Source organism: Pituophis catenifer, unplaced genomic scaffold (assembly GCF_029215685.1).
Source record: "Pituophis catenifer annectens isolate HBS135680 unplaced genomic scaffold, rPitCat1.0.hap2 SCAF_11, whole genome shotgun sequence".
Classification (NCBI taxonomy): domain Eukaryota; kingdom Metazoa; phylum Chordata; class Lepidosauria; order Squamata; family Colubridae; genus Pituophis; species Pituophis catenifer.
The window spans coordinates 14351059-14375381 of record NW_027256891.1 but is presented as its reverse complement, the minus strand read 5'-3'; the positions used below and the strand labels follow the sequence as shown (position 1 = coordinate 14375381).

At 40.8% G+C, this 24323-nt stretch overlaps 1 protein-coding gene across 2 annotated transcripts; it reads right to left on the bottom strand.

The window, feature by feature from the left end:
* Nucleotides 1–22619, bottom strand: ZNF711 (zinc finger protein 711). 2 transcript variants are annotated; one of them, XM_070951677.1, is made up of 9 exons: nucleotides 22494–22619; nucleotides 17016–17117; nucleotides 15303–15833; nucleotides 9459–9617; nucleotides 8497–8643; nucleotides 6456–6593; nucleotides 5191–5238; nucleotides 4583–4726; nucleotides 1–2916 (listed from the first exon to the last, which is right to left on the bottom strand). In XM_070951677.1, the coding sequence occupies exons 2-9, from the start codon at nucleotides 17098–17100 to the stop codon at nucleotides 1739–1741; spliced, it is 2430 nt and encodes an 809-aa protein (XP_070807778.1). In that variant the 5' UTR covers nucleotides 17101–17117; nucleotides 22494–22619; the 3' UTR covers nucleotides 1–1738. The 2 variants fall into 2 exon arrangements, with proteins under 2 accessions (XP_070807778.1, XP_070807779.1); XM_070951678.1 differs by lacking the exons at nucleotides 15303–15833; nucleotides 17016–17117; nucleotides 22494–22619 and adding an exon at nucleotides 13021–13357.
* Between the last annotated feature and the right edge of the window lie 1704 nt (nucleotides 22620–24323).

The window sequence follows — 24323 nt, the reverse complement described above, 5'->3', positions numbered from 1 at the left end:
TTCTTGAGTTTGGAGTGCAAGAGATGCATTTTATTGTATGCTCATTACAATGAGTAACACATTTTAAAATAATAATCCCACGTAACAGTGACAATCTTATTTTACAGCGTGTACATCATTTTTACAGCCACATAAAACACAAGTAGTCTCCTATGGTTTCCCAAAGTTAACTTTCCGAAGGTTGGAAATATATATATAAAAAAATTATTTCTCAAGGAACTGATTCTCATCTGGTGCAAAAACAAAGTATGAACATTATCTGAAACACAAAACCACAATATAGTAGCATGAATGAATTAAAAGTTACAATTTTATCATGTGAACAGCTGTGTGCAAACATGAAGCAACTTAAAAACTTTTTTTTTCTTTAAAAAAAGGACACGTATGTATAACATTTATGAAGGTTTTTCTTTTTAATTATTAAATAGCCCTAGACCAGCTTGTTATATTAAGCGGCATTTTTGCAGCATGCTAACACAAAGCATTGTTTAAAGGGATGCGTATTTCAAATGTATACACTGTAAACTGAAAATCCGTGTCTGCCCCCAAGTGGCAGCTTACTGTTCGGGTTAAATACTGCATACATAACTTCCATACAGATTGAGAATGCAAGTTTATAGTATGGTATATGAAGGTGCAATTTTCGTTTCTATACTGATTTCTTTAAAGAAAAGAAAAGAAAAAAGATTAATAGCAAGTCAGGGCCATGGATGCTGACTTGCCAGAAACACTGCTTTTGAAAGATTCTCTAGGATTTTCCAACAGCTGGCATTGTTCTACCTTGATATTTGCTCTTAAGGATGGTTGTGAAGTCACAAGAAAAGAAAAAAAACCAGTACCCCATAACTGCATCTATCGGGGTTTTTTTTTACTTCTTTTTTAAAAAAAAAACCAAAAAAACATTGGTCAAAAGTTACTCGTAATAGTAATATATGTGCCGTATTAAACATTCAGCTGTAGTTTCGGGTAAAAAGGGAAATTATGTACATACATGTCCTCGGTCCCTAGCACCAAACGTTTGATCTCGGAAAACATAATGCTGTATTTTTCAACACGATATCCGGTAGTACAAAATAGGTTAGCAGCTCTGAAAGAAAACTTTGGAAATTGCTCGTTCAACAAACAAAAGGGAGAAAACAAAAGGTTTACGTATGAAATGTTATGATTGCTTTAAAATGGGGGATAAAAAAAAAAAGGACAGATCTTAAAATTTGACCCATTTCTCGAATACTATGTCCCAGCACAATTTTCTTTTTCTTTTAAAAAAAAAAAAATGTAAGGATTACATGACTGACTTCTATCTAGCTTCACTGTTCGAAACTGCAATGTGGTATAATTTGTTCTGGCAAAAAACACTTTGAAAGAACTTCTGTCCCTGGTTTTCGTTAAGGTGACAAATGGCGTTATTGATATAAAGAGTTAACGGGAATGGACTTAATATTTCTTTCTCGCTTCGTAACGTGTTAACGCTTTCTAATTAACAGAAGACATTCAAGGTCTGTTTCTGCAGCTTTCTCGAAACATTCATCTCTCCCGCGTTTTATAGTGCTCGTTAGGTTCCTATAAGCGACAATCATCGGGCTATGAGACACCCAGTCGACCGTAATACTTTTTTTTTCTTAAGACTTTTAATACAAAGAATGCAAAGTTATGGTTTAAGATCAAGCTTTGAAACCAGGAGAAACAGTTCATGAGAGTTTCCTTCCCCTATCAAACATTGTCTTCCGCAGCGCCGATGCTACATGAGAGCCTCTTTGTGATGCCTCATGATGTGTTGGTTTTTCTCCGAAGGCCTCCGGAAGCCCTTTTTACAATACTCGCACCTGTGAGGGTAGTCCTTCGTGTGTATCGATATGACGTGCCGCTTGAAGCCCGAGGCGTCCGTCGTGCTGTATTCGCAATACTGACACTGATAGACTTTCCTGCCGCTGTGGGTCTTCATGTGCTTCTTGAGTTCCATCTGCTGCCGGAATCCCCTCTTACACCGTTTGCATTTAAAAGGCAGGTCCTTGGTGTGAACGGAGAGGATGTGCCCGCTGAGTACAAAAGGGTCGGAAGTCTTAAAATCGCAGTGCCGACACTGGTGGATTTTTTTCCCTTTGTGGGTCTCGCTGTGCTTTTTGAGCTCCGAGGGGCGGTGGAAACCTTTCTCGCAGACCTCGCATTTGTGAGGGAAGTCTTTCGTGTGAACGGAGATGATGTGCCGCTTTAGGTCGCTGGAGTTAGTGCTCTTGTGGTCGCAGTGCGGGCACTGGTGCGTCTTGTGCCCCTGAAAGAGTTCCGTGTGCTGCTGCAGCTCCTTCTCGTCGGGGAAGGCCTGCGGACAGTGTTCGCATTTGAAGGGCAGGTCCGTCCCGTGCTTGGTTTTGATGTGCGTCTTCAGGTTGGACTGATCGGCGCAACGGAAGACGCAATGCTGGCACTGGTAAGGCTTCTCCCCCGTGTGGGTCCTCATGTGTTTTTTCAGCTCCGAAGGGTGGCGGAAGCCTTTCCCGCACTCCACGCAAACGTGGGGGAAGTTCTTGCTGTGAACCGCGAGCAGGTGCCTGTTCAGCAGGCCTTGCTCCGCGGTTTCGTAGTCGCAATATTTGCACTTGTACAGTTTGGGTTCTTTATCGCGCAAGATGAGTTTGTTGGAACTCAATGGGCTGGCTTCTCGGTAGCGCCTGGTGTACTCGGTGAATTCGTGCGTTTTGTCCCCTTTGTTGATCAGCTTATGGCTTTCCAGGTGATTGTGGAAGCTGACTTTTTTGTTGGTTGTGAAGTCACAGTCTGTGCACTGGTATTTCTTCTTAATCATGTGATCTGGGTGATTTTTCATATGCCTTTTCAAGAATCCCCTGGACTTGAATTTTTTCCCACATATGTGACAAGGATAGACTGTCAAGGGCTGTCCGTCGGGACCTATTATAACAGCTGGGTCAAATAAACAGAAAAAAAATATGAAATAAATTACGTAAAAGTTATTGTGAAGTTACACAGAATGCAATAGCAGCATAAAAGAAAGCAAATCTTTCAAGAGCTAACAATGCAAACCAACACATGATAGGACTATTCAGGCGTAAATATTTTGCGGAATTAAATGAAACCTTGTTTCCAGGATATGTATTGGACTGCAAAAAGTGACAATCAAAATCCTTATAAAAATTGACAATACTCTAAGAGTAAAGTCACTTTTTACTCTTCTATATAGTTCTATATAGTTATATTGCAAATGTACCTAAGAACTCATTCTGCTGAACAATTCAACATATTCCCAGTTCTAATTCTCTTAAAATAATCTATAGTTTTTATTACAGAACAAACTTTTAAAAAGTAAAATTTAAAGAATTGAGGTCTATTATTTCCAATCAGTAATTAGTTTTCAAGTTTTCCCAAAACAAGTATTAGTTTATCTATCTTCTTTAATCAAGTTAATTTTCTATAACCAATTTACACTCTTTTCCGATTCTACAATGAACATATTGCTTTTATCCCTAAAATCTGACATACAAGATTTTTAACTCAATTGGGGATCTCCATGAAGGATCAAAAGGATCATGGTCAAAGCCCCATCCTTTTGACATGGTGCAACATCTGTGTGGATTGTGATACTATGACCACCATCTTTTGCCTGTTTCAACTCTACTTGTAGATGCTGCTGAATTCATTAAGTATTTAAAAAAAGGACACGTCTCTTGACTAACATCTTTTTACTACACATTAATAAATATAACTATTTTTGGTCTAAAAATTAGACACTTTCTATTTCAATATTGCTTAACGCATTGTAAGCCGCCCTGAGTCTCCGGAGAAGGGCGGCATATAAATTAAAGCAAAAAAAAAAAAAAATGTAATGTATTTTCCATAATAAAGTGATAATTTCTATTGAGCTGTGGACATGCACTAAAGGTATCAGAAAATGTATATTTTGTTCTTTCATTGGCAACATAATTGGCTCCTAAACAGTGTTTAAAAAGCTCAGGTTTATTCAACGTTCTATTTATGCTATCAAGAATGGATATTAGATATAATTTAATGATGGCATGTATTAAACAGGAAAAGACAAATGAATTGCCTCTTTGTCATTTCCAACCCTTTCTCCTATTTTAACTTATCAGGCTAATGGCAGCTAGTACAGGCTTACCAAGTGAAAAAGTATGTTATAAGAAATCACCTCTGACTTAAATTCAAAGACCATTTTGAAACAACACTTTTGTTTGGCCAGTAAAATTGTACCCTTTCAGGTTTTTAAGAACGTCTCATCAAGCAAGGTGGTTAAAAGTCTAGGGGGAAAACATGAAGGAGAAAATCATGGCTTGTAATAAAAGCACACATGTTAATTAATAGGTTATGTCCTCAAAGAGATGGACAGGGAGTCTCGCAACGAGAAAACTTGCTTTTACCCAAAGCAATTGGCAGTAGGTTACACCAAGTAGTTTCAAAATTTGCTGGGAAGAAGATAATAGGAAGTGATTAAGAGACTGTACAAAAAAAAAGGCTACTTATTTTCTTGCCAAAAAAATCCCGACAGAAGTAGAAAGGTTAGCTATGTTAAAAGCTGTATTTAATTGGATAATAACTTTTTGGAAGGTTGTTTTACCTGTTTGCCATTGGCGGGCTTCACCTCTTCTCCTTTTCTTGGTCTTCTGCTTAAGCAATCTGTTCGTATTAATGCTGTCACAGATTTGGAGATACTGAGTTGTGTTACCATTCTTGTTCTCTAATCTTGCGTCTAAGTTTGTTCCTGGAATGAAAGATAACATCAGAATATTGCAAATAAGAGCTTTAAAATACCTGATTTACAAAACTAAAGCAGAAAGCATTTATAGAGCCTTTGATGTGTGAAAGGATTCTATTTTATGATGCCAGAACCCCAGAATCCCTTCAAAACTTTTCTTTAATGCATCATATAGAAAGCAATAATCACAAAAATCACTGTTTATATTTGCGTTGTATTTTGGAATTTTCTCAGATGAAGGAAAGTATTTTAATCATTGTTCTTGTATTTATTAAACCTGATATAGTGGCACCATGGTTGCACCTCTCGATAGCTACATTCAAGTAGCATCTCTATGTATTAATATTCTCCCCCCCACACACTTTTCAAATTTAATTATGAGTTATTCTAAAAGACATAGACTGCTCTGTGTTATATAGCAGAAGGAGCAATATTTATACTAAGCATGGAACAATTCTTCATCTTCTCACCTGGTGTTTGACAGTCTTCATATTTCCTAGGAAGTCTTCTATCATCCCCTAGGGAAATAAGCAGTTTAGTGATTTAATTCACAAACAGTAGGGATGTGCAATATCTATCATTCTGGGAACAGAACATTCCCAAGAACTTCATTATATTCTGTTTCTCTTCTGCAGCATGGACCTCCAGCAGTTTTCTGAAGCTTTTTTTTTTTTTTTTTTTTTTTTTGAGGTGTGGGGAACCAGAAGTAATTTCGGTGTTCTGGATGCAGTCCAATCCCAAAATGGGCCCTATTTTAATGAGAATCCCATAAGCCTCTCCAGTTCAGAAGACTGTTCTTGCAATGGCTGACTAGATCTCTTTGATCCAGAAGAAAAACAGAAAGTTTTGCACACGGCTAACAGTTTGTGGGCTGCTACTGTAAAATCGTTGAAAGAGAAAACAAGGAGTAATTAATGGCCAAAACTTTCTTTATAAGAATTCCAAAGAGTGCCAAGCGAAATCAAAAACACAGTTGCGTATCTTATATTTAATAACAAGGTTTGCTGTCTGTTGCTTCCAAGAAAAAAAAAAAGTTACGCTTTAATGTCCAAGAACCCATTTTATGCTATGAACATAATTATGTCAGGCAGACGAAACAGCAGTAATTGGGCTTCAGATATTGTTTATAGTATCGTGAAAAATACGTGTTCTGTAAACAGAAGTCAGTGCATGAACTAAACAAACCTGCCTAACAACCTCCATCCTCTCTTTCAGAAAGAATGTACACACAGGTACGCACACACGCACACAAAAGCACTGACCCACATGACCAGCATCACGGACTCTGACAGAGCTCCCAATCTAACAATACTTTTTTAAACAATACTTATTTAATAAGCAATATTCTGCATTCCAAGCCTCTTTATTTAGATGACACAGTAATTGTAGCAGGTAAGGTCAGCTGCTTTTATTATTTGATTTGAAAACAGAAAAGAGGAAGGTCTCAGGATTCAAAAGAAATTGGGGAATCATTCGCTTTCTGAAGTTATATGTAGAACATTTAAATGTGGGCGGTTGGAACAAAATCAGAAGGCCTTATTTTCTAACACCAAGATGTCATTTCAGAAATCTTTCAGTCACCAAAGGTTAAGTTTGACTTGAAGGAGGCTTGACTTCAGGTGGAAAGAGATGGGTGGGAAGAAAAACCAACCCTCCACGATATGAGCAAGGCTCTAGAGGTAGTAAGTGGAGTGAGGAGAAGGGATCGAGTTAAAGAAAAAAAGTAGCATCTTACCATAAGCAGCAGCCCAGGCAACCGGAACAAAAGTTTTATTCACCCCAGCATCTTCAAGCTGTGCATCGGGAAGGGAGGAGGCTTCCTCTTCACCAACAATTACTTCCATGTAAACTTCATCTGCTATTTCAGCACAGCCTAGATGGGATTTGAAAGGAGGTGAGATGGATTGTTCTGTTTATGTAACTACTTTTCATAACCCTAAACCAGTGATGGCTAACCTTTTTGCCATCGCGTGACAGGAAGGAGAGAGCAAAAGGGGGGGTCACACCCATGCGTGCTCACACCCATAATTCTATGTGCCCCGCCCCCCCATGCACGAACCCCCCACTCACCCCGCTTCTGGCACGCGATGGCCAGGTAGGACCGTTTTTCTCTCTTACCTGGCTCCAGAGCCTTTCTAGCAGTCTGGGGAGGGCGAAAACGGCCTTCCCTACCACCACCACCCCGGAGGTCCTCTAGAGGCAAGAAACGGCCTGTTTGCCAACTTCCGGTGGGACTGGAAGGCCCGTTTTTTGCTGTCCCCAGCCTCCAGAGCCTCTCTAGGAGTCTGGGGAGGGTGAAAATGGCCTCCCCCCACCCCAGAGGTCCTCTAGAGGCCAAAAACGGCCCATTTGCCAACTTCCGGTCCCACCCACTGATGGCGAACATAGCTTCGCCATCACGGCCCTAAACCCTAACCCTTAAAACAAGATGGAAGAACGACATCAGTAAGTATTGTGGGACCGATTGGCAAAAGAAAGCTTAGGACGGTACTGGTTGGAAACATGAGGAAGAGGCCTTCATCCTGCAGTGTATAGGCAAGGGCTAAACTGATGATGATGATGTAATTACTTTATCCTTGCTCAATTAACTTCTACTTAAACCCGCTATCTGGATTTGTATGGAATAAATCACAATACAAAAGAGTTCTGAATCAATTTCTCTACTCTATTATTAAGGCTTCTGCTGTACGCATATTTAAAAAAAACAACACCAAAAATACCTTTAAACAAATCTACTTAAAATTACACTCTGCTTTTATATTGCAGAAGTTAAGCATAATTCCTAAGTAGAAAAGCACCGTAAAAAAGTGATTTTTAATTCACGCACAATCATATAATTAAATTATGCATTTAAAAATATTATTTTTGTAGCATTTTATATACTCAAAGCAGTTAATTATCTAAATTACACTTTACAAAACTGTAATGTAAGCCAATAATTTGGCTACTGGCAAGCTTATCTATCTAGTTAAGTACATGGCTAAAGTAAAATCTGTAATGGAAACAATTATAAAGTTTAGATATTTAATTTTGGGTGGAAATTAAAAAAAAAGAAATGAAAATTACAAAGACAATACTTTTTGATATCTTGGAACTTGTGTTATGTTCTTATGTTGCTTCTCACTGGCTTCAACATATTTTAAATACTGAACAGGCAAGTAAAATATGCAAACTATTGTCAGAAATTGTTGATATTTAGACATTAACATTGTGTTAGGTAAACTGGAAAAGCAAAATAAAAACAGTGAATACTGACAACTGGCAAAGATACATAAAAGTATTATCATTGGTACATGTGGAACTAAGTACTTCTCTTCAGAAAAAAATGTATCTGGCATTGCCAGCAGTTCCATGTCAAGAAATGTATTATTTTCTGCCAGTCACACATGCAAACAGATCAAAGTCAGCGATGAGCAACATAGTATTAGACCAGAGTTTTGTCAAAATGCCGTTTGGGCCTAGCAGGCCTTCCTACAGCCTCCTCGGTCCAAAAATAAGCTGGAGGGCATGCTGCACCCCCTGTGCTCTGCCCACCCGTGCATGGGCACACAACCCCCCCTGTGCACGCGCACATCTCCCGCACGTGTCCCGTCCTCTGCATATCCCAAAAATCGGCAGGAGGCGCGCACACGCACAGTGAAACTGAGCTGGGTGACAGCTTGTGTGCCTGCAAAGAGTGCTCTTTGCGGACACACGAGCCATAGATTCGCCTTCACGGTTCTAGAAATTACAAAATTATTTACTTAATAATACCACACAAAAATGGTTGTCCTTACTAATATCCTCATCCTCTTGGGAGGAATCCTTAACCGCCATATAAACCATCTTCTCTCGCTGGACTCTGCCAACACTGCCTTGCTCTAGAACTCCAGCGACAGAGTGTCCATTATGAAAGTCACTCTCTGTTACAATCTCTGTTCCCCCTTGAACAGAAAAAAATAATATTCACATGGTAGAATTTGAACAAGAACAGTAAAAGTTGGCTATTTTTCTTCTGTGGTTGGGGTGTAACAAAAGTCAACACATTTTTAGGGGCAACAGAGAAATACAACATGATGATCTTAAAACTGTAAGAGTATGACAACTTTAAACACATGGCAGGAAGGAAAAAATAAAGATAGCCGTCCAAGACTTGGGAAGACTCTAAGCCTCTAGAACAGGGGTGTCAAAACTCAAGGCCCGGGGACCGGATCCGGCTTCTGGAGTGCTTAGATCTGGCCCGCGGGGCCTGCCCTGGAAACAGTGAACAACTGGCCCGGAGTGCCTCTGCCAGCGAAAACGGAACTTTGAGAGGGCTGCATGTGGCCCCACCGAAATCCATTTTCGCTGGCAGAGGGTTGCAGGAGGCCGTCACAGCCGAAATGGGAGCCCATTTTCACTGGAACAGTGCTCAAGTCTCCACAGGCGCCCCCGACACAAGTGACATTGAGCTGACCATGGCCACCCCGGACCCCCCCACCCCCCAAGGTCAAACCTTGATGCGGTCTCAATGAAGTTGAGTTTGACACCCCTGCTTTAGAGGAAGATTTGTGGCAGAGAACAGGACATTTAATATGATTTGAAATCTACGGGCCAGCTTTTAGTTTGATTTAATGTCTGCCTCCTTTAAACTAGTTTGATGGAAACTTTAATTACATTGGAATCATTACAAAGAACGATTTAGTTTATGAAAATTGGCAGACAAGATTTTATTTAATATTTATGGACTGATTTGTGAACCTAAGTTTAAGAAACGTACCTATTTCAACGTCATCCTCAGCTTCGGCTTTAAATATGTAAACTTTAATAACTTCAGAGCCAAACCCATCATCTTTAGATACGTCACCATGTGAAACCTCAGTGCTGATTTTTAGAGGGGTATTTCCAATGTGGTCTAATTTTTCCCCAACATCATCCACTAAAAAAAAGAAAAGAAAGAAAAGAAAAATAAGAACCGAAGTTAAGTTTGACGCAGAATGTGAAGCAAAACAACATGTTCTGAGAATCTTAGTTCATTTATTCAAATAACAACCTGGCTGCATTAGATGCTGGCATGCACACCAATCACTCCACACTTGTTTAATTTCTGAAGATTGTATATGGTGTAAGTATATCCACTGTAACTTGATAATTTATTATTTTAGTAAATCAAAATAATTAATTTCACCACCGGAAAGAGTAAGTTAAGTGTGCTGTAGAAATATATCATTAATATCACAATGTCTGATTAAGCAATTAAATAAGACATAGGCATTTTGCATTGCATGGGTATTTTGTATTTAATTGGTCTATTTTGCATTTTAGAATGTATAAGAAGTGAAGGATACCCATGTTGTCATTTTTTTTTTAAAAAAAGGAAAATCATCTTGGTTTGATCTTTGAAAGACCTTCAATATTTTCAATAAAGTGTTAGTTAGCATTTATTCAGAGATATCCCTTCCTTTCCATAAGGTGGTACTCTACAAGATGAAATTATGACTGATGCAGAATAGTGAAACTGTGAATGAATTGATCACATGCCTATTTTCACGGGGGTGGGGTGGGGGGAATCAGAAAGCAATAAATTTAGCCAATCTCTTCCACATTTCTTCCTTGCATGAAAACCCTTCCCTGCCCCTTAATCAGAGTTAAGTTTATATCACACTAATTTTAATTTATGGATGGAGTTCTTTCTCAGTTAAAGCATGTTAATCAATTCCCAATAGGATATCTTGTTTCAAAATGATCCAGAAATAAAACTGAAGGAAAGTAAATTCTTGGGAGGGGGAGAATGTGTTATATTGGACAAAGAAAGCATGCTTTGGGCCTAGTCTTTTACTTTTTGATTATTTTAGACTCTTCTATGACCATAGTCAAGAATAGTTGTTAATGGTGCCTTTTATCACCATTAACAATACTACAAGACTCACGTGATTTATCTTAAGGAAATTTAATATAATTTACTTTGCTGGAAGCTGGAGGAAATAAATTGTTTTAAGGTTGTGCTTCCATGCAACAGTCAGCTGGATGCTGAGCTCTTTTATAGGTGTTAGTTCTTTCAGGGAAGCAAGCAAAGATCAAATGTAATTTCTTGCTTTTATACCAATTTTACATGACTATAACAGTGCATTTTTGCTTTATATGTGCCCGTATTGCCTGTGCTAGATGCCATTTAATGATACCTGCTAAAACTGCTGCAGTTTTGGGTGCCACTGATGAACTTGTGTTTCAGAAGGCTGTGAACTGGTCAGAACAATCCTGGAGCTACTGAAAATAGAACTGAATAGAAATAAAAAAGCTAATCACTTCACTTTTTAAAAAGAGTTATCAGTATTGCTACTGTTAACCATGGCAAAATTAAACTTATATGACTGAATTTGGTGTTGCTGGTGTTTCTTAAAATGAATTTTAGAAAAACAAAAAGCTAATAAAATTCAAGTCATTTGGCCCAAGCAATCTCCATATCTGAACGCTTGGTGTAGTTTTTCTGTGGCTCTCACTGACTTTTGGTGTGTGTGTGTGCGCGCGCTTAAAGATCTTCTCTAATTCACATTCATACTCAGGAAAGCGGGAAGACACATACCAAATTCCATTGTGAAGTTTCAAGCAATTCTTTGTAAACATCCAAAATATTTAAGAAAGGATTGCTACAAAGGACTCTTTTTTTTTAGGGAGTAACTTCTTGCCTTTGAAATGTTACATTTTGATTTATTTTCTTTTAAAAATAAGAGAGTGCAGAGAAACATTTGGAAAGTTGCAACAAATGTATGCAACATTGGATAGGGATGTGCAAATGCTGCTGGCCCTAATAAAAAGGATTCATGAAGATGTATTTTAAAAAACGAGAAGGAAAAATAATACACATAAACCTATGAAAGTAATGGAAGTGATTTCTCTATTGTATTGTGATCGTTTCCTTCTTCCAAGATTTTAGATTGATTTTTCTATATATCCTGCTTGAATAATAATAAACCAATTGTACAAATTCATAGTCACTGCTTTAGTTCCATTCATAAAAATAACAAATATCTTTTTGATATTTGTAAGATATGCCAATGACTGTAAAACACTAAAATAAAGTCCTCAGAGTCTTTTATTTACCAAATTAATTAAACTGAAAAGAATGGGAAAAATTAACATTGCAACTCCATTTAAATTCCCACTTACCATTATTCCTGCAAGTCAAGTTCCATACACTAATTATAAACCCTAGTTTCAAATTTTGGCTTATTAGAAAGAATAATCCTTAGGTTAATCAAGACGCTAATGATTCCCAACTAAAATAAAAACTGCAGCTATAACATACATTAGTAGTATAAACTGCAGTACTTAATATACGAAGAAAATCTTACCTCCTAAAACACATTTTTCCAAAGCTTATCGGTAAAATATAATTAGTGTCATGCCTAAAAGGCACCAGCAGAAGTATTGCAATGGATAATATAACACTTCAAGTCTTCAGGTGTGTTTTGCACTAAACAATATTTGGTAAATAAAATTCTTTAATATTGAAAGTTCTCAATACAGCAGGAACATAATGCTAAGGCAATCTATCAAAATGCAATGATTTCAATTTGATTTTAGCTATGATCCATTTTTCTAATAAGTACAGATAAAACACGGAAGGAAATATACTTCCTAGATTCACCCCATGTGATCACTGCTGAAAGCTTACTTTTTATAAACTATGCATATAACCCATAGGTCACAGGGAAATGTAGGAAAAAATATATTGGAATAAATGCTATAGTACTGGGGGAGAAGCTGCAAATAAAAATGGTTGTAAATCATTAGAAACATATTGCATGTGTCAGTAATTCTTTAATATATGAATACTGTAATGCACTGTAACTTTAACCTCTAGGTTGATATCTGTTAAACATAAGTTAACTGCATGTTTTATTTGTATTTATTTAATTCTTATCAACATTATGCACCATTTATTCAAGGGATTCCAGAATTAAATGCATACAAGCTAGACCCATAACTCATATATACATCAATGCATTTCCCAACCTTGATTTAACAACTTTCTATTAAAGAAAACACAAAAAGTGGTTTACAGACTTCAACATAAGAATTGTAAACCTATAGGACAAGTTAAAAAAAATAAATAACTTCACTTTCGTTCTTAACCAAATTATAATTCCAGATGATTATTTTCTGACTATACATAAACTTGAACATAAATTTTTAAATACTCCAATTATTTCCTTTGATTATTAATGATGTATTATTAAGATTACCCAGGCGATTGTAAGGAATAATTTCCTGCAGAAATAGTAAGGAATATCCATTGACAGAAAAAAATTATAAGGAAGTCTTAACCACCTCTAACTTACCTTTGTCAGCTGTTTCCAGGTATGAGATGTTCAGATTCACTGTGGATTGCCAGCTCCCCATTCACGTGGTGTCTCAGCATGCACTATGCTGGTGATATCACACCCACCATAAAACCATGAGATTACATGCCAAAATTTACAGCTGTGCAATTTTATTTTATTTTATTTTTAAAAAAATCTGACTTTCCTAATTGCGTTCTCAAAAGGGAACAGAATAGGATTTTACTTAATAGTTGTAGCAGACTATGCAATGCTGTATTGCAGGGGTGAGTAACTTTTGGCCAACGTGTCAAATGTGGTGCAACCGCTCATTTTTATGGCCCATTTCTGAGCCGCAATGTAGAGTGGCCGTAAGCCGCTTTGTTAACTCTTGTGCCCTGGACTGGTAGCAAAATACTCCGCCACCTTGCCCCCAACTGTGCTACTGACATGATTGAAGGCGGTGGGATCCAATTGGGTGCAAGGCAAGACCAGCCGGTTAGGGAAGGAGGGGAAATGACTCATTGCCGAGAAAAAGTTGCCCACCCCTGCTATACTGTACTGTAACAGATTCTTAAAAGGAGGTGGCAGTGGAATATTACCTTCTCCCTAAAGGACAGCTCCAGGGTGGCTCTGTAGTGGGTATAGGATCACCAGCATGTGCATGCAGTATCATCCTATGGCTCAAAAGCTAGCAATCCATTGTGGGTGTCTGAACATCGCAAACCTGAAAAACAAAAACAAAGGAGGGTGTTTTATGTTTTGTGTGACTTGTTTCCCCCCTCACACACACTAAATCTCTATTTTTCCTGAATTCTTGCCATCGGTCACTATAAATCCTAGATCAGTGATGGCTAACCTTTTTGCTGTCGCGTGCCAAAAGCGGGGGGAGCATGGGGGGGGGGGCGGGTCACACGCATGTGTGCCTACATCCATAATTCAATGTGCCCTCCCCCCCATGCACGCGCGCATGAACCCTCCCTGCACTACCACCGCTTTTGGTACGTGATGGCCCTGTGGGCCCGGTAGGCCTGTTTTTCACCCTCCCCAGGCTCCAGAGGCTTTCTTGGAGCCTGGGGAGGGCGAAAACGGCCTTCCCTACCCCCCGGAGGCCCTCTGGAGGCCAGAAACAACCTGTTTCTGGATTTCCGGTGGGCCTGGAAGGCCCGAAAATCAGCTGGCTGGCGCGTGCATGCACACTGGAGCTGAGCTAGGGCAACGCTCACGTGCCCAAAGATATGGCTCCACGTGCCACCTGTGGCACATATGCCATAGGTTCACCATCACGGTCCTAGATCATAAAATTGCAAAATAGCAGAGCTGGAAGGGATACCCAGGATCTCTCAGTCCGAACCTTTGGGTAAAAAGTTTTTAAAATGTAACCTTTTAAACATGGACCTTTCTTTTCAAAAACATTTATTTTATTTGGAAAAATAATTCTCTTTACTTCAAAAGCAACCAGATTAGTCATGAGGCAACTGTACAAAGCTTTCACTCTTTCATGGGTATGAAGAATATTATATGTCCTTACCACGAACCCTTTTGACTGAAGTGAAAAGCAAATCTTCATCAGTATGACAAATTTACTATTTACAACACTTCACTTTTAGGAGAAAAGTAATTTCTATTTAATATGTAAAATAGCTATTTCTATAAAATACAAAACGATTAAACACGTAGGGCTGGTTGACTGAACAAGCAGAATGAAATATTTTGCTGGAATAGTCCTCAAATTAATCACAATTTTCATTCTTTAATATAGAAATATTTTTGTTTGTAGATCATATTTAACCATTTTAAGAAATATGGAAATAATTTCTCTGTTGATTTTAACCAAGGTAAAGAGATTTAATGGCTCTTTTTTCATCTGGCCTCCATGACATCATTCTTCCCTTTTTAGCATGAAACTTATTTAGCTATTTTAATGTCAACCACAGTTAACTTTTGTAGCCAACTTTCAACTATAGTTTTTGGTTACAAGCTTAACATATTTGTAAACTATAGTTAAGGATTGAAAAAAAGAAATTCCAGTGGAAACTGATACAAGCAATCAGTCCTAGGACGAGTTACACCCATTATCCTCAGCTGAGACAATATATGCAAGCTTAGAATTGTTTAAGCCTAAACATTCCCAATTTCCTCTTCATTTCTTTCACCAGCTAGTTTCTGTTAACTCATTTACAATGTCTTCCTTGATAGGAAACCAAACAACCAGACGCAATTCTACACAATTACATCTCTCATGGTTAAGTCACTTCTAGTCTGAGTAGATAATTTTATATATATACCTTTACTTCACTTACAAGATATCATTAAATAGTCTTCAGATGTGCTCTTGCTATCATCATCATCCTCAGTCTTGATGGTAACTGTGGATCCAGGAACGGTGCCGGCTGCTTGAATCACAGTTTCGGTATCTGAATTCGTCACAAGAACTTCTTCGGATACCATTGTGGGGGAATCTGGTCCCGATACCGAATCTTGCACCACATGTTCCAAGTGTCCATCAGGACCCGTAACAAGATCAGCCACGAAAACTTGATCAGGCACTCTAACAGTTTCAGTGATTAAATCGGAAGTTAAAACGTGATCACTGGTATCTAATGCTTCTTCGATAGCGACATCTGTTTCCAGGACAGATTCAGGGACTATCACACCTTCTGTCACAACGTCAGTTTCAGTTATGATATCAGGTCCTTGGACAACTTCAGCTGCCAAGCCATGATCAAGGGTGATCCCATCATCTGTGACAACGTCTGAAACCAGTACAGCTTCAGGGACTGACACCACAATGTGATCTCCATCGATATGAGCGGTACCAGCCATTCCAGCCACTAGGAAACAATAATATACGAGGAAGCATATTAATACTTGTTTTCAAGATTGAATCATTACATATTCCTAAGGAGCTAATGAATACTGTACATGCATCCAAAATACTCTCCATCTTTTCCAGTATATTTATTATCAACTTTAAAAGATGTAGTAACAGAATTCTGCAGCTGGATGAAAACATTACAATAATTGTTGGGAGTCAATGAGGCTACTAGGAAATACCAGGTCTGCAGGCTAGACTGAGCATTTTAAATATTTGTGTTAGCACTTAGACTTATGTACCACTTTACGGTGCTTTACAGCCCTCTCTAAGTGGTTTACAGAATCAGCATATTGCCCCCAACAAACTGGCTCATTTTACCCACCTCGGAAGGATGGAAGGATGAGTCAACCTTGAGCCTGGTGAGATTTGAACTGCCAAATTGCAGGCAGCCAGCAGTCAGCAGAAGTAGCCTACAGGACTACATTTTAACCACTGCGCCACCACGGCTCAGCTAGAAGGTTAACTGCCTTCTATTGCCAAGTGTATTCCAATTTACCTGATTTCAGAAATTTAATATAATGGTATTATTTAAACTATTTGGTCACCTTATTATCAAATTCAGAAGAACGATTTCATTAGTGGGCACTATACACCCTCCAATGGTGGGTTGCTCCCGGTTCGATCCGGTTCTTACGAATCGGTAGTTGACTCAGCCTTCCATCCTTTCTAAGGCAGGTGAAATGAGGACCCAGTTTGTGGGGGCAATAAGCTGACTTTGTATAAATATACAAAAGGATGAAGGCTATTGCTGAGCACATTGTAAGCCGCCCTGAGTCTTCGGAGAAGGGCGGCATATAAATCAAATTTAAAAAAAAAAAAAAAAACCCAGCAGGAGGCCCCGCCCACCCTCCCGGACGTCATTATAGACGATCAAGTAGAACCCACCCCTGCTCCACACCCAAACATATTTTTCTTTGTAAGTGACTAAAGCATGCAGCTAACCAGAGTACAACCTTGGAGAGGCAGCAGGAAATCAGCCCCATTGGCCTGCCCAAAGATAAAGCAAATTCATAGCCCCCCCCATACCAATTTTGGCACCCATGCTGCAGATTATTCATTTACAAATACAATGCACCTGATAAGCAAATACTTTAGCTGATAATAATAATTTTGTGTGAGTATAGTATGGTTTTTTTACCAAAATCCTGCATAATCATTGTGTGAGGCATTTTGGATTCCTGTGTCTGCAAACCAAGACTTCCACCACCTGGATCCATAATCATTGAGGCTCATTCACAAACTGAAAAGGGAATTAAATAGAAATTACTATTTGTACTAACACCACATGAAATGTCTTTATTAAATTGTCTCGTTCTGTGCAAATGTAATGTAAACACATTGCAGGAATGCTATGTTCTCCGTAGTTACCAAAAGTCTAAATCAGAAGTGAAAATTAGCAGGACAATTAAAGGATATGACAGTAGATCCGGCTACTATTTAAATTAATTTATTTGCAAATTAGGCAATTAATTTATTCAAGACATATATTAATATGTTGTAAAATGATTTATAATTAAATCCTAAAAATAAAGGGGCTTACTTCCAGTTAAGTTAACGTAAGATTGAAGCCTAAACCTAGTGACATTTCTATATGTTAAAAGATTTTTATATAATTGTTATTCACATTGAAAATTTAACCCAAAATTCTGGTTTTTTTTTTCCAGAACATAACAACCAAAGCAGTGGTGGGTTGCCCCCGATTCGCACTGGTTCTATAGAACCGGTAGTAAAACTGGCAGGAGGCTCTGCTCACCGACCCCATTACGTGGTGCTAGGGATTCGAACCGCCAAATTGCCGACCTTTCGATCGACAAGCTCAGCATCTTAGCCACTGAGCTACCGCATCCCAACAGAGTGACTACTGGTGGTAAAAAGGCAGGAGCAACTTCCAACTTCCTACTGGCTTCCCCATTGACTTCCCTTCTAGGAAGCTAACAGGAAGCGTTGTTAGTGATGATCACATGACCACAGCTAACTGCAACAAGCATAGCAGCACTGAAGTGGCCATAACTTTGGCATTTTTTAATTCCATAGGAGTCATAATTCCTGAATTTGGACGCATTCTTTAAACTAGCCCATTTGAGGCATGTTGATTCAAAAATGGTTGTCCTATGACGTGCCATTTTGCCCAATTTAAAATTACAATCAAACAGACATCAGAATTTTCATAGTATATAAAGACAAGTCATAATTAAAATTCTTAAGATAAAGTTTGCAATATTCATATTTATAGTTGGGATCATCAAAAAGTCTGTTAAAAATTCAAGCATGCTTGAATGAAGCCAATTTCTAAGAAACAGTCTTGAAGAAAAGGTGCAGCGCAAATCTCCCTACAATCAATTCAAGCTTTCATCTTTTTTATTAATTTGTATTTGCCTTTATTATTTTTACAATAATTATACAAAAACTCAAGGCAGTGAACACATCCAACATACCTTCCTCCTCCTATTTTCCCCACGATAACAACTCTGTGAGGAGATTTGGGCTGGGAGAGTCTCTGGTCCAAGGCCACCCAGTCGGGTTTCATGGCTAAGGAGGGACTAGAACTCACCACCTCCCAGTTTTTAACCTGGTACCTTAAACCGACTAAATCTTATCTGAGATGTAAAACTTTGGTATGCATCCGATTTTACATAAACAGCTTTAAGCTGTAACATATAATAAATCTGCTTATATTCTATCTTGCTGTACATAATAATTTCCTCTCAAATCTTCCAATGCATGTTTACGGTTAACTGCAAAACTGTGGACTGTTAGTTCTGTGACTCTAAGATAGCACAGAAGAGTACAGCACTGCACCAATAGGAGTGAGATTTTGGAGGACTGGATTGTTTATCAGATCAAAGCAAGCATTCTTGCAATGTTTTCTTTGGAACACAAATGCATGGGGACTCATTTTAGTTTAGATCTTGACTGAATATACATAAAAATCTAGTTAGGGATCTACATTTGCAAGTGATGTTCACAGCCAAAATAGACAAAATTTCTCCCTACATCAAGGTATTAAAATTCTGTAATTCAATAATTTAATTCAATCAGTTAATTCAATAATTAACTGAAAGGAAGGACAAGTTTCTAGAAAGCTTAGGAAGTGCCTAACTGGGTGAGACAGCATCCCCACAGTTAAGAGCTCTGAACTTTTGAAAGGACTGTTGCATCTGTGACTATTTTCTGATGTCTTATCACATAATTTTTAAAAAATGGGGGTAACTGTAACAGAATTGGAAGGGACCTTGGAGGTCATCTAGTCCAACTCCCTGCTCACGCAGGAGACCTAAACTAGGTAACTAGGTAAGGCTGCCAACAATTGGCCCAAAGTCGGGTCTGGTCAGCATGGAATTGCCGCTCGGGGCCTCTTTTCCCACTCCTGATTAACAGCACTGCACTCTATACCATTGCTCCAAATGTTTTAATGAAGTGTAAATACATCAGAACACATCCTGAAAAATAAGTGAAACAATTTAACTCAATACACCCCTGCCTGTCAGTTACACTCCCAGTGTAATCCACTCAATGTGTCCTCCATTAAGGAATTTTTTCCCCTTGGGGGGGCGATCCCAAAGGTGCTGTACTTTCTCTTTTCATTCTTTTTCTTTCTCTTTCTCTTTTTTTTTCTTCTTCTTTGTCATATATGTGGGTATACACATAATTTTGTATTTATTTATTTTGTCATGGTGACCCTTTGAGAGCTGTATGCAACAAAATTTCATTTTAATGTATGCCGATTAGTGTACGTTCAAAGTGACAATAAAGTTATTATTCTATTCTTTTTTTTCTCCTTTGAAAAAAATATTTTGCTTCTCATCCAAGAAGCTTCTTCACTTCTAACTGAAGAACTGGAGTTAGAACTGAAGGAGCTTCTTGGTCGAGAAGCGAAACTTTTCAAAGGAGGGGGGAACCCTCCCCCCCAAAGTCCAGTAACTTTTTTTTGGGGGGGGGGGACATACCTTTGGGACAACCATGATCTGGATGATTGAGAATCTCCCTAGACCAGGGGTCTCCAAACTTGGCAACTTTACGACTTGTGGACTTCAACTCCCAGAATTCCTCAGCCAGCATGTGCTGGCTGAGGAATTCTGGGAGTTGAAGTCCAGAAGTCGTAAAGTTGCCAAGGTTGGAGATCTCTGCCCTAGACATTCCCTGCCAGGGGAACTGGGACCAGGGAATCTGCCTTCCTTGCAACTGCCATCTTAACTTGATGCTTTGCCCTTTCAAGCAGATTCCAAGCACTTCCTCCTTCCCTTCCAGTGGAGGGCTAGAAAAACTGGATTCACTATGGAGATTCTCCCGTCAACCAGGTCACGGTTGTCCCAAAAAAAAACGCTTTTTTTCCCCCAACTGTGGACTTTCTGGTATTTCTTTGAAGACGTTTCGCTTTTCACCCAAGAAGCTTCTTCAGCTCTGACTGGATGGTGGGGGAATGGAAAGGATTTATACTCCTTGCAGACAGCTGGTCATTTGTATTTTTGGAAGTCACTGAGCCTACCATCCAGTCCAGAGCTGAAGAAGCTTCTTGGATGAGGAGCGAAACATCTTCCAAAAAAAAATATTAAAAAAATCAGAAAGCCCACAGTTGCCTCTTGGGGAAAAAAAGCACCTTTGGGTGCCCTGGATTGGGGAAACGATGATCTTAATAATAATCATCTTTATTATCATCTTTATTGGTCTAGGCTAGGGAGATTCTCAATCATCCAGATCACAGTTGTCCCAAAGGTGGGTTCCCCCCCCCAAAAAAGGTTACTGGACTTTGGGGGGAGGGCTTTCCCCCTCCCTTGAAAAGTTTAGCTTCTCAACCAAGAAGCTCCTTCAGTTCTAATTCCAGTTCTTCAGTTAGAAGTGAAGAAGCTTCTTGGATGAGAAGCGAAACGTCTTCAAAAATAAAAGAAAAAGAAAAATCAGAAAGTCCACAGTTGCCTCTTGGGAAAAAAAGCACCTTTGGGTGCCCCAGATTGGGGAAACGATTATCTTAATAAAAATAATCTTTATTATCATCTTTATTGGTCTAGGCTAGGGAGATTCTCAATCATCCAGCTCATAGTTGTCCCAAAGGTGGTTCCCCCCCCCAAAAAAAAAGGTTACTGGACTTTGGGGTTTTTCCCCCCCCCTCCCTTGAAAAGTTTCGCTTCTCAACCAAGAAGCTCCTTCAGTTCTAACTCCAGTTCTTCAGTTAGAAGTGAAGAAGCTTCTTGGATGAGAAGCGAAACGTCTTCAAAATAAAAATAAAAATAAAAATCAGAAAATCCACAGTTGCCTCTTGGGGGGAAAAAAGCACCTTTGGGTGCCCCGGATTGGGGAAACGATGATCTTAATAATAACCATCTTTATCTAATCATCTAATAATAATCATCATCTTTATTGTCACTGCACAACACATGCACAATTGGTCTTTCGCATTCAAACACGGGGCTCTGGGAGAAGCCTTAAGTCATGCTGGGGCTGGTTTCAGGGTTTTTTCCCCCTCTGAAAAACCGAACATCTGGCTGGCATCTGCACTGGGGGGGGGGAGAGATGCGAGAAAGAAACGGGCTGCGGCTCCTTTGGAAGGGAGGGAGGGAGGGAGCTCCCGATACAAAGAGAACGCTCGGGACCGCGCCTGCGTCATGCGGGCCCCCGCGATTCCTCCCCCTCCCCTTGTGTGCGCGCACGCGCCCTCAACGATCTTACTACCCCGCGCGCGAGAGAGCGAGGGAGGGAGGGAGCGAGAGGAGCCGCGCGGGCGAGCGCGCGCTCCACGCCGCCAACTCCTCTTCCAATCAGCGCCCGTGATGAGCAAACAAAAAAAAAAAAAAAAAAAAAGCGCGGCGCTTTGCAGCCCGAAGTCGGGCAAAAAAAGGGGTGGGGTTGTTGTACCCATCCTTCCCCGGGGCGGTTGTGGCGCGGCTGAGGGAAAGAGAGAGAAAGGGAGGGAAACCAGGCGGGCAAGAAAGCAGCGCGCGGGGGGCCGGAGCCAGACGGGCGCTTCCCCGGGAAGCAGCGGCGGCGGTGGCGGTGGTGACGGCGCCGTCTCGGCTCCCCCTCGTGGCTTCTTTGGAGGCAGCTGAGGCGCTGAGGGGAGGAGGCCCGTGCGGGTCTTTCTCCCGCTGCGGCTTTCCGCCCTCGCCTGTCTGGAGGAAAAGGGGAGGGGGGGTCGCAAAGGGGGTGGGAACGGAGGGGGGGCGTAAAGGAGGGGGATGGGCTTTTCGGAGGCGGCGACATTGGGGAAGGCGCCGGCGATCGTTTTTTTTTGGGGGGGGGCAGGAGAATGGCTGCGGCCGGTGTCGGCCGCCATTTTACGCGCCGCCATTTTCTGGCCCGCTCTGAAGCCGGGGCCGGCCAAGGCTGCTGCGGAGGCGCCCCTAAACCCCTCTGCGGGCCGCCGGGGAGGGGGCCGAGCGGCGCCCGAGCTGAGGTAAAAAGGAATCCCGTTCTTGGAAGAAGAGAAAAGAGCCGGCCGCCATTGAGGCCTGGAGTAGGCCTCGGGGCGCGGCCTGGGCCGGGGCCTAAAGCGGCCTGGCGCCCGCCCGTCCCTCCCGCCGACGTCTCGCCTTTCCGTCTCTCTGTGGCGCTTCCTCAGGATCCTCGCCTCGCCGCGACCGGCGGATGGGCTGCCCCCATTTCTCCCCCCCCACCTCCTCACCTTCGCCGGGCGGGCTCGGGCCCGAGCGGGGGTGGAGGCCGGAGGACGCTCGGCCGCCTCGGCTGCCAGCTTTCGGGGCCTGGCATTCGAGGTCCGCCAGGTCCGAGGCCTGCACCAATCACAGGCTCGGGCTAGGAAACGGCAGGCGGGCGGGAGCGCGCGCGGCCTTCTCTCTCTCTCGCCCGCGCGCGCTCCCTTATTCCCCCCTCCCTCTTTCTCCCCCCCCTGCGCCGTCCTCGCGAACAGCCGCCGCCGGAACACGTCACCCAGGCGCGTCGTCCCCTGGGTTGCCTTTCTCAGCCCCCCACCTTTTTTTCCTTTGAGGGAGCATGCGCGCGGAGGCGAGTGAAGCTCCGCGGCGCCCGCATCTTTCCCTGAGTCGAAGGGAGGGGTGAGGGGTGGAGAAAGGAAAGCGGGCGAACAAAAGCCAGGAGCGAAAAACACCCGACGGGAGGAAAAAGAGCGGGAGGGCGGCGCACGAGAAACAAACCAACAAAAAAAAAAAAAAAACCCACCAAAGCGATTCTGCGGTTATCGTCTCACAAGATCATCCCCTGAGGTGGGCGGGCAGATTTCAGGAATCCGCAGAAATTTCTTTTTGGGTTGCAATGATTTTCTCTTCCCCTCGATTTTAATAAGAGATTTTTTTTAATAAAAGGGAAATGGCTGAAGTCCAACTTCGAAATTAACCTTTAATCTTCAACTAACAAGCCCTGATCTCTTATCGGATTTCTTGTTATTCTTGCAATGAAATTATTCTTGCAATTAAAGTGCCAGTTTTGTTCGCAGTCTTGTTTCTCCCGAGCAACGCAAATAGGGTTTATTTTATAAAGCATAAAACACGCAACAGCCTTCAAACGCAAACGGCCAACATTTTATTTAAAGGGACCTTGGGGGGGGGGAAAGAGAGATTCACCCACAAATAGCAAGAATTACAATCTTTTTGTTAGGTGCGTTTTTTGTAAGATGATGTAAAGGACTGGATTGCATTTTCTAATATTCCCATCATTAGATTCAAGGTCTCGGGAAGGGTGAGAAAAAAAAAAGTTTTGTAGGGGCAAAGACCGAGCTCCTTGCCAAGGGCTTCTGTATCTTTAAAACGCAATGCCCTTTTGTCTTTCTGCATTCCAAATTTATGAAGAGCATCACAAACACACAATGCTAAAGTTTTTGACACTGCTGCTAAAGAGAGAATAACAGTGAAAGGCATACTCTGGGTTTTTAAAACTTTTTGCTGTTAGGGCTCTTTCCCATTTTTTTAGACAAGGTGGACCTCCACAAAGAGCTTTTGTTTGTATGAGCTATAATCGGTATTTACCCTTTATCAAAAATTAAAACTGTACTCCACAAAGCATAATTGATGAGGTTCTACTGTGGTAATGCAAAACAAAGCCCCATTAAGATTAAGATCCTTGGTGGAGCAGCAGACTAAAGCGCTATTAAGTAGCACTTAGCTGCTAGCTGCCTGCAATTACTGCAAGTTCAAATCTCACCAGGCTCAAGGTTGACTCAGCCTTCCATCCTTCCGAGGTAGGTAAAATGAGGACCCGGATTGTGAGGGCAATAAGCCAAATTTGTGTAGAACAACACCGCTTGGGGGGAGGGGCAAAAGCCCTACTAAGCAGGTATATACAAAAAGTATAAAGGCTTAATGCATTGTAAGCCGCCCTGAGTCTCCACAGAGACGCAGCATATAAATCTAACCAATAAATAATAATACATAAAGATAGTGAGTGGTGCCTCTGGTTCAGTATCTTTACATTCTGGCATCATCCTTAAAGGTAAAGGTAAAAGTTCCCCTCGCACATATGTGCTAGTAGTTCCTGACTC

Excerpts from the sequence above, each read along its gene's own strand:
- ZNF711 (XM_070951677.1), bottom strand. The coding sequence starts at position 17,100 with ATGATTATGGATCCAGGTGGTGGAAGTCTTGGTTTGCAGACACAGGAA. Across the intron at positions 5,239-6,455 it reads TGCCTGGGCTGCTGCTTATG|GGGATGATAGAAGACTTCCT; the intron begins GTAAGATGCTAC and ends TTATTTCCCTAG. Across the intron at positions 4,727-5,190 it reads TGAAGACTGTCAAACACCAG|GAACAAACTTAGACGCAAGA; the intron begins GTGAGAAGATGA and ends CTTTCATTCCAG.